This window comes from Onychomys torridus, chromosome 2, assembly GCF_903995425.1.
Source record: "Onychomys torridus chromosome 2, mOncTor1.1, whole genome shotgun sequence".
NCBI lineage: Eukaryota > Metazoa > Chordata > Mammalia > Rodentia > Cricetidae > Onychomys > Onychomys torridus.
The window spans coordinates 65985008-65998064 of NC_050444.1; the positions used below are offsets into that span (position 1 = coordinate 65985008).

Sequence of the window (13057 nt, forward strand, 5' to 3'; positions counted from 1 at the left end):
AATAAGCAAGATGCACCCAGTGTTCCCAGAGATATACAGACATGGCGTGGGATCCTCGTGGCAGAGAGGGCCTGTTCGGGCTGAGGAGGCTGAGGCTTTCCCTAGGCATAAGATGTGGTTTGTTTATTTTGTTTTGTGGAGACAGGATCTCATGTAGCCCAAGCTGGCCTCAAATTCGCTGTATACCGGAGGATGACCTGGAACTGGTCCTCCTGCCTCGGTCTTCTGAGGGCTGGGATTACAGGTAGTGCTGCTAATGCCAGGGGGCTGGGGGTTTGGAGGGAGCATTTAAGGAAGGGTCAGGATTTACATAAGTCATGGTGGCAGGGTGAGAGTCCAGGAGAGGCGTGCAGTCTGAATTCAGATGCGTGGGTGACAAAGTGCAGATGATGGTTATGGATGAGGTAAGAGTTCTCTACTAAAAAGCCTTACAAAGGGGCCTGAAGAAGTGGCCTGGGCATCAAGAGCAGGCACTGCTCTTCCAGACAACCTTTAGTTCAGTTCCCAGCACTTACGTCGGGCCGCTCACAATTGCCTGTCACTCTAGTTCCAGGGAATTCAACACCCTCTTCTGGCCTCCACTTGTACTGAACTCATGTACACAGAGACACACATATACACATAATTTTAAAACCGTGAAACATAAAGAGTTCTTTTTAATTCAGTTGGGGCTGGGCCCCTTGCTGAGGAGCCCTCTCAGGGAATGGTGGGGAGGGGCTAAAGTAGGAAAGGCTTGGCAGAGAGGGGAGCCAGACGTGGCACACACTGTAATCCCAGGACTCAGGAGTCTGCAGCAGGGGGACCATAGATTTGAGGCCAGCCTGGGCCACACAGCAAAACCATTTCCAAAAATGACAGAGAAGAATCTGTAGAGAGGGAGATCATGCACGGTGTGTTTTCACGAGCTTGGGAATAGAAACTAATTGACCTTCCACCCTTGTGCAGTTACAGGATAGAGAATCCTACATTGCCCTTCTGGTTGGAGCCAAGTACGGCATTAGTCAGATTATCAATAGCAAACTCAACATCGTGTCCACCCTGGCGGAGTTTGCCAACATCAGCCGCGTGGAGCTGACCGAGGAGTCTGAGAAAGTGAGCATGGTCAAGGTGTATCTTCAGGACATTAAGGTAACACAGAGGAAGAGACTCTGGCCTCTGGGATTGGGTGTGAAATTATTCTAGGATAGTTTATATGAGCTCTGAGTGATAATAAAGTCCACTGTTTTTCTGGCTAAATGGAGCTGCCTCAAGTGGACCATGGTGAATAGGATACATTATCCTGAGAGGCTCCTGAGAGAGTTGTGTTCTATTGGTTGGACTATGTGTGTTTTATTGATGAAGAATTCTGGACCCAGAGTTTGTTGGGTGGAAGTTAAAATGGATAAATAGTTCAGGGTACCTCATGTGCCTTTCTGGAAGGTTCTACATTCACTCTTCCCTCTTTTGATGTCATCCAATGTGCTCAAAAATAGCCCTGTGTTTCTGCTCCTTCTTCTCCTTTTCCTGTGCTAGGGACCTGTTGTGTGAATGAGTAGGGGATGGTGTAGGTAGGGCATGGTGGCATCAAGGATAGAAAGAAAGGAGACAATATTTAGATTAGGGAGGAGGGACCCACAGTGTGCCAGGGTATGCATATGTGTTTATGTGCACATACATGCTTGGGCATTTAGATTTAGCTCCTCGCTGTGAATATATGGGCTGCTTGGGGGCCCCAGTCTGTGCACCGTGGTTGAATATACTTAATCTCTCTCCTTGGCCCCGTGGACCTTGTTGTATCTTGACCCTCTACAAACAGAAAAGTTCTGTTTGCCTTCACAGGTTCTGACTTTGTTGCTGGAATCCAACAGTGCAAAAGATCTGGCATGCTTGATTGCCGGGTACTACAGGCTGTTTGTGGATCCGGCTAGCTCGGTTTTCCTCTGGTCTGGAAACAGACAGCAGATTCACCGAGTTTCTGCTGAAGAAGGTGAGGGGCTGAGTCTTTCCCAGTAAGGACATGCTTATTTATTTCCAACCCAGCAATTGACCTTTCTTAAATAGGAGAGATGCGCTCTTAGTCTTTGGAACTCTCCTAAATGCCAAGGAGCGCTAGAAGGTCTCTGATTCCCTGAAGAGTTTCCCAGAATCCTCTCTAAGATCCATTGTATCTTATTTCTCGGCAAAAGGAGATGTCACTTTTTCAGACTTGGTCTCATCCGTGCCTTTGCCCTCTTTCTCATTCTCTTGAATTATGATGGAGACCCTCAGCCTTACATTCAGAAGAAAGGGTACCTGGGGACAAAAGACTTGAAATTATACCATGTAAAGAATGAAAGGGCCGAGTTTTAAAGGGCAAGGGAGAGAAACAGCCTCCCGGGCAGCTTCCACATCAGCTGTTCTATTGATGTGGCTTTTCCAGGGGTGTCCTGATAAATGTTTAATAACGGCCTCTGCAGGGGGGAAACCCCTGACCTAAAACAACTGTCAGACATAGCTACCATCATCACCACCATTTCAAGCTGCCAACATGATGGTCGACAGAGGTAGACAGAGGTGCTCAGTAGCTTACCGTTCTACAGTGCCTCCTCCTCATGGCAAAACAGGCATGGACCATCCCAGGAGACTAGACAGTTGGAAAGTAGACCGTGGTCGTCCATGCCATCTGTGGTTACCACAAGAGATGGTTTCCACAACCCTTGGTGCTCACTAAAATGTGCACATGTTCTGTCCTTTCTATGAAATGGTATATAATTTATACAGAACCAGCACACATCCTTGCATAGACTTTAAATCAAACTCTAAATTATCTATCCCACTGTCAATGCCAGGTATGTGTCTCCTCCAGAGACTGGTCCAGGATAGCCTTGCTTTCAGTTTTGAACGAGTGAGTTCATTAGTCTATAACAAGCAAAAGTCAAAGAACAAATAGTGGGCAGCAGACACACAGCAGGACATCAGATCTGGTGCTTACGTCATCTAGCAGGAGTGACTGGAGAAGCCTTGTAAAAATAGTCACCTGGAACCAGGCATGGTGGCGCACACCTTTAATTCCAGCCCTTGGGAAGCAGAGGCAGGCAGATCTCTGTGAGCTGGAGGACAGCCAGGACAGTCACTCAGAGAAACTCTGTCTTGAAAAAACAAACAAACAAAAAGTCATCTGGGGACCCTATCAATAAAGAGCAGGCCAGGTAGTTTTTTCTTCATGGAGGAGCTTCTGGTTTCCTGTTCCCACTGCCCATGTTTTTATGCCATGGGATAAGCAATAGGAATCTTGGTTTGAAACAGTCTGCCTTCTGGATGTCCTCAAGGACACAATTTTTCTAATCCTCTTTGGCTGTTGCTGTTCTCCTTTGTCCCTGTGACCAGCCTGACCCAGGGAAAGTAGTTTTGGGGGAAATTCTAAATAAACATGTTTGAATGGGGCCATCTCTTGTTTTCTGAGTCAGCACTCAACACGGATGCAAATAAGCACATGACAATTTACTGATATAATTACATTACAGTCAAATGGTCTGCCACTAAGCTATCCCCCATAATTTACATTATAGTGTTCCATTGTTATCCTAAGTTGTTGCAGGAACCATAACAAGAAGAAAGGCTTATACATGTTCAACACCGGTACATTTCACTCAAAGTGTTTTGAGACTATGGACGGATGAATCCACCCATATGAAACCTACAGATTTGGAGGGCCAACTGTAGCTAGGAAGTGATGCGCTTTGCGTATGTTCTCTTTGCTTTTGCCAAGCATTTGTGAGTGATGACTAGCTCAGAGTCTGGTCAGGAAAACACCACCAGGTGGGAGTGGTGTTGTTCTGGATGGTGATGGTGGGAGGGACTGCCACCATGATCAGAGACCATGCTTTAGAGGGTTGGACCCTGAAGAACACCTTAGAGCTAAGCAGATGAAAAAGGAGAGATCACTTGAGAAGAGGGAGTATGGAGGCATGACACCAGAACAAGGTTGGAGAAGGCTGCAGAGGGTAGCCAGTCTGCTGAGGTACGGACTGGCCCCAATCTGCTGAGGTACGGACTGGCTCCAGTCTGCTGAGGTACGGACTGGCCATACTGTGAGGGCTGTAACAAAGGAGGGATCAGGGCCTTTCTCTGATAGGAGAGCAACAAGGCCACACTCTGAGAATCTTCTCCCCTCATGAGGGAGCTTCTGCTCTTCCCTGTAGGGAGGGGAAGCCAGGAAGAGGGTCAAGCAGTGTACCGAGAGATGTTTTTAGGAAATAGTTCCAGAGGCTGGTTGGAGGAAAACAGGAAACCTAGCCCAATGTTGCTTCTCTCCATAGTCAGAGTCTTCCCAGGTACCTACTGTAGATGCATCTCCACTGTCCTAAATGGCCCATCACAGCAAAGGGTCTCCGAGGCCACTAGCAGCCTCAGGCCCCACTCCCTAGCTGTCTGACTCTATATCAAAGGTAGGCCAAGGATCTATTTTGTGTTTTACATTTGGTTCCCCATATGATTCGATGTTCAGACAGGATGGGAGAAATATTTGAGGGAAAAGCTGAGCACACAAGGGAGACCCGAGTGAATATTCACCACTCTTAGACAGACGGGTCTCCTTGGAAGAAGAGGTGGACTCATCCTGTCTCCTTAGGTGGCAGGACAGATGAGGGACAGGTAACCCCATGGTGTGGCATCCTCAGATCGTGCATCAACCTAGTGTGATTTGGGTCAGTCACTTCCTGTATTTTTCCCTTCCAGCAGGATAGCAGGACACACAGGGATCTGTCAGACCTGGACGTCCATTTGTAACTCTCAGTGTCTCATTTGTCATAGGCTATGAGTCTAGGGCCTGCAGTGACTCGGAGGAGTGCTCTGAAGTGGATTGCGTACTGGAGCCCCTCTCTGACCGACGCCTGGTGAAGCTGAGCCTCTGTAGACCATTTGTGAGAGAGGAGCAGCCCCCTGGAGACAATCCCACACCTGAGGTGACCAGGAGAGGCCCGAGCACCTGCGGGGCCAGCAGCATGACGGACAGTGCTGAGTCCGAGGCATCTGATTCGGCCAACACTGAGAGCCGAGGCTGCAGGACCAGTGGCTCCAGTGAGTCCATGGATGCTCTGGAAGAGGACGACTTAGATGCCTGCTCCTCCAGCGGGACCAGCTTCTTTCACTTTGGCCCACCAGGCTTCTCAAAGGATTTTGATACCAACAGCCAAGAGGAGAAAAGCAGCATCGAGACCAGGGGTTTCCTGTGTTTGCTGGACCTAGCCCAGAATACCAACCCTCAATGCCAGCAGATAGAGTGTCCCCAGGGCCTAGCTTCAGGGGCCTGCAGCTGGGGACCAGAACTGAGCATGGGCAGGCTAGACCCCAGGTTGTATGAGGGCAGCCGGACTGACTACTATAGCCTGTGTTCCAGCATCTCTCCAGGCAGCCACCTGAGTGACAGCTCAGGAAGTACAGCTTCCCGGCAGGGAGCTGCACCCGCACCATGGTCCCAGCAGGGCTGGATGGAGGCTCAGCCTAGCTCCATGCTGGAAACCCTGGCCCTGCGCCCACTGCCACCACTGGCCTTTGAGGATGGCAGCTCAGATGAGGAATACTATGATGCAGCTGACAAACTCACACCCCCAGACACACTCTCAGGTGAGCCCCATCCCCCATATCCCAACAGATCTATACCCTTAGCTAGCTTCCAAGAGCCCAGGGCCAGCTTGAGAGCAAGATACAAAGGCTTTGTCTACTCTTGAGGAGGCCACCCTGGATTCCGTGGACCAAATTACAAGCATCATGGCCTTGAGTCAGGGCTGCAAGGGAGGTTTGGAGAATTGTGAGCAAGGGGAGATGAGAGGAATTCATCCCACTGTGGGAACCAGGGAAGGCTTCCCAGACTCATCAGGTGGACAGAACACGCAATAAAGGAATGGAGAGTCCAGGTGAGAGGTTCACTGTGCCCCTGCGGATCCTGGGATCCAAGCAGCAGTGGTTTTTGGTGGCCTTTGGGAGTCCAGTGGTTCCTGATATCAGCTTGGGGATCTGTTGGCTGGGTTCCTCTTATATCTCCCAAAAAAGATTGTGAAAATTTAACCTCTAATCCATGATATACCATCTCATACAAACAAAACACCACTGTAAAGTCTTTCTCCAAAGAAAGACTTGCCGAGCTAACCAGAAAATCTTGCAAGACACACATATGTGCACACGCTCACACATACTCTCTCACACTGTCTCCCCACTCTGAGGTTAAAAACTGGCAGACATGGCAGGCTCTGCCTCAGCCCTCTCCTGCGCCTCTCCAATACTGCCCTCTCGTGGTTGCTCTTGACAGAAAAGCCAGCTCAGCTCCTGAGGGCTTCCGCCTGCTTGCCCCCACTCCCTTGCCCTGTGTCTCAGCAGACCTTTGTGTCTGCTAATGTGTCTGCCCTGCTCCTCAGCTGCTGGTGCCCATCAACCATCTAGTCTCCGCTGAGGGCTCCATTCTGCAGGGAACATTTTGTGGGTTTACCAGACCAGGGCCAGCTGCTCATCTCAGTCACAGGTGGTTCCGGCGGCGGCGGTGGCTTCATGCCTCTCTCTTGGTACCTGCCTCTAGTTGTTCATGTAGTTGTGTAAGGCTCCTTGAGTGCACACAGCACCTGGGCATCGTCGCTAAAATGAATGACTGAGCTCATGCCATCTCTGTTGACTTGATTTCATTTCTTCGTTTGTTGGGGGCTGATTTTGGTTTTTCCTGTTGTCTCACTGTGTGATTGTGGCTGTCCTGGAACTCACTCTGTAGACCATGGGAACAGAACAGCAATGGGTACACTACACTACACTCCCCAAGAACCCGGCTAACCGCTTCCCGGGCTCTCCCTGACCCCAACTCTGCCCTGCTGAGCTAGCCCTTATACTAGCAACAGGATGAGGGGTGTGGCTGAGACTGGCAGATGGGACTCTTATGGGGACCTAGTCCAAATTTAGGTCCATGTGAGGCACCTTTTCACAGGGAGGGGGCCAGTGTGCTAAGCACACTAGAACTGGGACTCTTGTGCCTGGGTTTCAGTCTAGCTCATGACACACTGTGAGCGCCATCAAAGGGTATTGGTCAACAAGACAGCACCTCTCAAACATAGCAGCACCTCAGAATCACCCAAGGAACCTTGTTCGAAGTCTGTCTGCTCCTCAGCTTTAACCTCAGCAGTTCTGACTTTGGAGGTCTGAGGGGTGGCCTAGAATTTGGCCATTTCAGTACCACGCAAGCAGGTTGGGGATGTTTGGTCTGAGTGTCTAACATGCCTCCAAGTCCCTGCTAACATGCAATCCTGATTTCTTCTGCCCAAATCCCAAGACCTTTTCACATACTGCTTCTCCTGAGAAAGATCATCCTAGCATGTATAAACCCCTCATGACTGACTGATGGTCACCCCCTTCACATGCAACATCAAAGTCTCAATAGACGCAGCAGCGGCTATGGGTGTAAGTGAACATGCAGAAAAGCTTGAAGAGCAAAGAGCCTTGAGATTTCCAGCAAGTCCGAAGAACAGGGTTGAGGCATGGCTGGCAGCCAGGCCAAGAGTGTTTGCAGCAAAATTCCCTAGCATTATTGTCAGGGTATTGTGGCTGCAAAAAGGACTTCTCACCACCATTAACAGTTATTGAGTTATAGTCTTTTTTTTTTTCTCTTTATTTTTATTTGTTTGTTTGTTTTTTTTCTTTTTAAGTTACAGTCTTGAGATATAGCCCAGGCTGGCTAGAAACTCAAGTATATAGCCTAGGCTGACCTTAAACTTCTCAGGCCTCCTGAGTGATGAAATTACAGACATGTACCATCACACATGGTTTTTGTTTTTTCTTCATTTTTAATTCATTTTATGTGTATGGGTGTTTTCCCTGCATATTTGTCTGTGCATGTGTGTATACAGTGCCTATAGGGGCCAGAAAAGGGTGTCAGATCCCTTGGAACTGGAGTCACAGATAGTTGTGAGTAGCCATGGGAATTCTGGGAATTGAATCCAGGTCCTCTAGAAGAGCGGCCAATGCTCTTAACTACTGAGCTATCTCTCTAACACACTTTTAAAATGTTTGTGTGTGTGTGTGTGTGTGTGTGTGTTTGAAGTTCTGGAGAGTTTGTGCTGACTGCCTGGGCTATGAATCTCATCTTTGGGATTGTAAATTAGTATTCTGTTGCTTGAGAACATGAGTGTTAGAGTACTTGCCCAACCTGCGTAGGGTCTAGGTTTGATCTCTGGCACTGCCAGTCTCCACCAGAGTGCACGAGGAGATGTCATCTCCTGAAAAGAAACTTGAGGTGCCATGACTAAAGGTAATAAATGGGTCTTGGGCAAGCAACATAAGAAATGTCTACCACAGTCATTATTCCCATCTTTCAGATGAGGAGACTGAGGGAATGAAATCTTAATTTGCCCAAGGTTTAGGACTTGAGTCCAGGCTAGCCTACGTGCTTGCCCAAGCATGGACAACCTCTCTCCTTCTGTTCTGTGCTTAATGTGATTTTTCCTTGTCTTGACTTGCAGGGCCCAGAGCTGCCGATCTTAGTGCCGAGAGATTGCAGAGTCAGTCTAGAACCCGTGGCTCTGAGGAAAGCCTGCATCCAGGACCAGAGGTTGGAGAGCCAAGCAGGCGGGGAGGGATGAAGAAGTATGCCAAGACCCTGAGGAAAAGAAGGTCCTTCCTCCAGACAGACCACACCTCCCAGGTCTCCTTCCCGCTGGAGCCATCAGCCTCCCAGGAGAACATGGAAGACGTGTGCTACTATGACAGAGAGCCCTACCTGAAACTCACTGCCCCCTCCCCAACTGTGTCCTCCTTGCAGGACGTGCAGGGTGAGCCCGGCCTCCTGGAGACTAAGGCCTTGGGGTTGCTGGCTTCCCTGAGGGAGACAAAGAGCAAAAATCCAGCCTCCAGGATCATGGAGATGGAGCCAGAGACCATGGAAACCAAGTCAGTCGTTGACTCTCGGGTGTCTTCTATCTCAGCCATTCGCCTCCGAATTGACCCTGGCAATACAGAGAATCTCGAGGCTACCCCCTTGGCTGTCACCACTGGCAGCTCCTCAGCAAGCATCCCTCAGAACCCTCCCAATTCAAACCCAGATTCTTCCAGCCCACAGGCCTCTCAGATCAGGCCTTTCCAAATCTTATCTCCATTTCCAGACCTAGATGGTACCACCCCCAAAGAACTCGGCCCCGAGCCTGCGGATAACACCTTCCCTCTTTCTAGTGCTAACCCTCATCCAGACAGCCCAGGGCCACATCATGCCCCTCCAGGAGACACAGCAGAGCTGGAAGGGGTCCAATCAGAAATGGAATCTGAATCTTTTTTAATAAATCATACACAAGAAGGTACCCCCAGATTCACAGGGTCCTCGTCTCCTAGAGATGGAACAACCCGTGGTGAATGTGGCGTGAGTTCAGGGGGGGTTGCCTTTGCTTCAGAAGAGGGGCAACAAGGACAGCTGTCTTTGGAAAGTGACAGTGAAGTTACATACAAAAATGGACCCAACGTATTTCAGGAGGAATTAGAGGAGGACTCAGATAACGTCCCACCAGCTCTCGATGTTAGCGCTCCGGCTGGTGAAATAATGGGCCCCCTCCCTTCAGAGGCTCCTGGAACATGGACAGAACAGACCCTGTCCTACTTCCTCAAGGACTCCCGAGGGAAACAGAGAGAAGCCATGGGCCAAGAACAGGAGCTGTTGGCAGAATTGGACTTGGGCCCTGATTTCTTACTTGGGGAGCAGACCACTCCATCAGCCTTCCCTCCAGAGAGGGTCAAGGCCCGAGCAGCTTAACCACATGATGGGGGAAGACACAGCCCCTGTGGACACTCCTCAGCAAGTCTGTGTCCATACAGTACCTTCCCTGCCAAAGCTTTCACCATGTCAAGAGGAGCCCCGCTCAGCAGATTCAGGCCACGGCTCCCCCACAGAGAGCAAAGGTGACAGTCCCATCATCTGCCTTCCACCTGAGAGGTCTTTCCTGTGCTTTGCCCCAGAGAGCCATCCTGAAGGCTCCACCAGTCTTGGCAAGGCCACCTCCTTGGGTTTTGCTGGCGTGAACGCCGTGGTGCCTGCCGGGATTGGCCTAGAGCATTGCAGATGCTACTTCTCCTATGCCACGTGCTTCCAAGGCCTGCAGCCTGAGACAGAGGAAGAAGATGGGGACCCACAGACCCACCCTGTTGCCCCCCTTACCTCACCACCCTCTGCAGGAAGCCAGGTGACTCTGCCCTGGAGGCCAGCCCGTGCCTACAGCTGCACCACACCCCTGTCCAGGAAAAGCCACATATGGCCAGAGTACTGCACCAGGGCTCTGAGGCAGCTGAAAACTGCCCCTGCAAGTGCCCCCGAGGGCTTTTTCCAACTCACAGAGAGCCTGCTGGAGCTACAGGATATTCTAGAAGCTTCCTGGGGGTTTGGGAACAAACACCCCACTGAGAAGTGCACCTGGCATTTTTCAGAAAGCCGGAGCCGCCTGTGCATGGGCTCCCAGAAGCTCCTGTCCAGCTGTCAACACGTGATCAGAATGGACCAGTCCCCCGAGGAGATGCAGAGTGCTGTGTGTGTCACCTTCCAGCATCTGATCCAGCTGGCTGGCCTCTGCTTCCAGTTCACAGACTGTAGCCGCTGCTCCACCCGGCACAAGGAAGTGGCTGGGAACCTGAGGGACGTGGTATATACCTACCACCAGTTTGTGGAGGCCGCGAAACTGACCTGTGAGAGAGGCTACCAGGACCTCAGTGTGAAACTCTTGGCTCGCCAATGCACAGCCCTCACAGCTGCCGTGTTCTGTTTGACCCAGAAGTTCCGGGCATCCACTGCCCTGTGAACAGGTCACTTACCCAGGGTCCCTTTACCCTGCCTGGAAAGTTCTCCAAGAAACCTCCTCTAGTTCTCCGCCCACCCCTTCAAATGTTTACTATATAGAGTATTCGAATAAACCGCTGCTTAATCCTAACCTGTCTTGTTCTGAGTGGGTAAATGTGGATCAAAAATGTTCACTCCAGCTGGGCAGTGGTGGCACATGCCTTAAGCTCAGCACTCGGGAGGCAGAGGCAGGAAGTTCTCTGTGAGTTTAAGTCCAGCCTGGCCTACAGAGAGAGTTCCAGTACAGCTAGGGCTACACAGAGAAACCCTGTCTCAAACCGACACCCTCCCCAAAAAAGGTTCACTCATTCATTCAACAGACATTCACTTCCTTTGCACCGGGCCTGTAATAGGAACTTGAGAAATAACAGGCTGTATGGCATAAGCCTTTTCTCCTCTGATCAGGTTGTGCTGGGGTATAGATAAATAGATATCCATCCAACCAGCAGGTATCAGGCAAAAAGTCTCAAATTTTATCCCGAGAACCCAGGAATTGCTGAAAAACAGTCTTGATTCCCGTTACATTAATTTGGCACTAACCTTCACAAACAGGTGGGTACATGTGTTCTTGGTAGATTGGACTCTCCAAGTCAGGCCTGGACCAGAAACCTGATATTTAGTCTTGGCTGCCTTGCTGCTGCAAGCACAGGTCGCCACTAGGTGGCAGTAAATTCCCTCGCTGCTTGGTCACCCATGTGCAGGGGTGTTCTCTGCTTTGTCTGAAACTGAACCCCTGACACTTGCACTGTGTTTCTGTGTTTAATATTATAAGGCAAACATTAAACCCAGGAATCAAATTTTTCATTATTGGACTAATATTAGGGCAGAAGAAATATAATCAATACTTTACTCACTGTCTTCTGCTGGTCAAGTTCATCCTACTTACCCATCATGAATGTGGACAAGCTGCTTAAACTCTTCTTGTTTGGGATTTTTCTCTCTTGCACATGAGGAGACTCATTGTCCACTTGATAGGACATAAATCTAGGAAACAATATAGTAAATTGTAAGTGTTGGTAACAGAATGCTCCGTGTTTCTCCTAGTCTGAAAATCCACTCCCCACCCATTGTTTTCCCAACACAGACAAACCCATTTCAAGGTTTCTTTGGGACACGTTTTGTTATAGCTTTTCTTGTCTGGTCAAGTGTAGTTTGGTAGCTCACTCTGAGCCATCAGAGGTCATCAAAAAGGTCCTGAGCTGGGATGTCAATGCTCTGCCCCTACGAGGTACCCTAAGTCCTCACTTTGGCCTGCAAATGCAGGATCAGGGATGAGTCAGTCACACGCTATGCTCTCTCCAGGCAGAGTGGGAAACCATATTCAGGCAATGAGGGGACACATGTCCCTTCCACCCACTACCATCTATTTGTCGCTAGTACGCAGCTAATCAGTGCGTGTGTGGGATACAGTTCCCTTAGAATAGCCTTTCTTATAAAGCTTCAAAGAAGCTTTAAACTCTTTTAAGATTTATTTATTGCCAGGTGGTGGTGGTGCACACCTTTAATCCCAGCACTCGGGAGGCAGAGGTAGGCGGATCTCTGTGAGTTCGAGGCCAGCCTGGGCTACAGAGTGAGTTCCAGGACAGCCAGGGATACACAGAGAAACTCTGTCTTGAAAAAATATATATATATATATAATATATATAATAATGTATACAGTATTCTGCCTGCATGCTTAAAGAGAGCACCAAATCTCATTACAGATGGTTATGAGTCACCATGTGGTTGCTGGGAATTGAACTCAGGACCTCTGGAAGAGTAGCCAGTGCTCTTAACCTCTGAGCCACCTCTCCAGCCCAACTTTAAAGTCTTGACTGTAACTTTGAAGTGATTTCAGGACTGAAAAGTAACAGGACACCAGGCTAGAAACCAAGTTGCATGATGTGAAACAAGACTTGGAACTTTTGCTAAGGAGATTAAAATAGTTTATTTCTGTGGACAGGAGGTTCACATTCACCTGTGAGACTTCACTCGGGGCAGGATCCTGACTGACCTGAGGCATACTTGTGTCCAGTTATCTAGAACCTACAGCATGCCAGAAGCCTTATGGAGATGGTTTGAACACTTTTAAAATATAACATTTCACATTGTTCCGCATGTGTAACAGTTTTGTGAGAAATAGTTATGGAAGGGAGGAAGAAGCCCCAAGCCTGTAGCTGAGGCATTCAGTAGCGTGTCTCTGCCTTTCTTTGGCTCTATTCTTTTTCTCTGTGGTTCCCATGAGGAAGAGTAAGGCCCAGAAATGATAGGAAA

General features: G+C 49.3%; 1 protein-coding gene across 1 annotated transcript in view; it reads left to right on the top strand.

Moving 5' to 3' along the window:
* Positions 1-10886, top strand: part of Frmpd1 (FERM and PDZ domain containing 1) — a 50616-nt gene extending 39730 nt beyond the window's left edge. Inside the window, 5 exon segments of the mRNA XM_036179444.1 lie at positions 946-1128; positions 1819-1966; positions 4771-5583; positions 8454-9718; positions 9720-10886. Coding sequence (XP_036035337.1) covers positions 946-1128; positions 1819-1966; positions 4771-5583; positions 8454-9718; positions 9720-10766 — 3456 coding nt within the window. The 3' untranslated portion in view covers positions 10767-10886.
* Positions 10887-13057: the final 2171 nt, after the last annotated feature.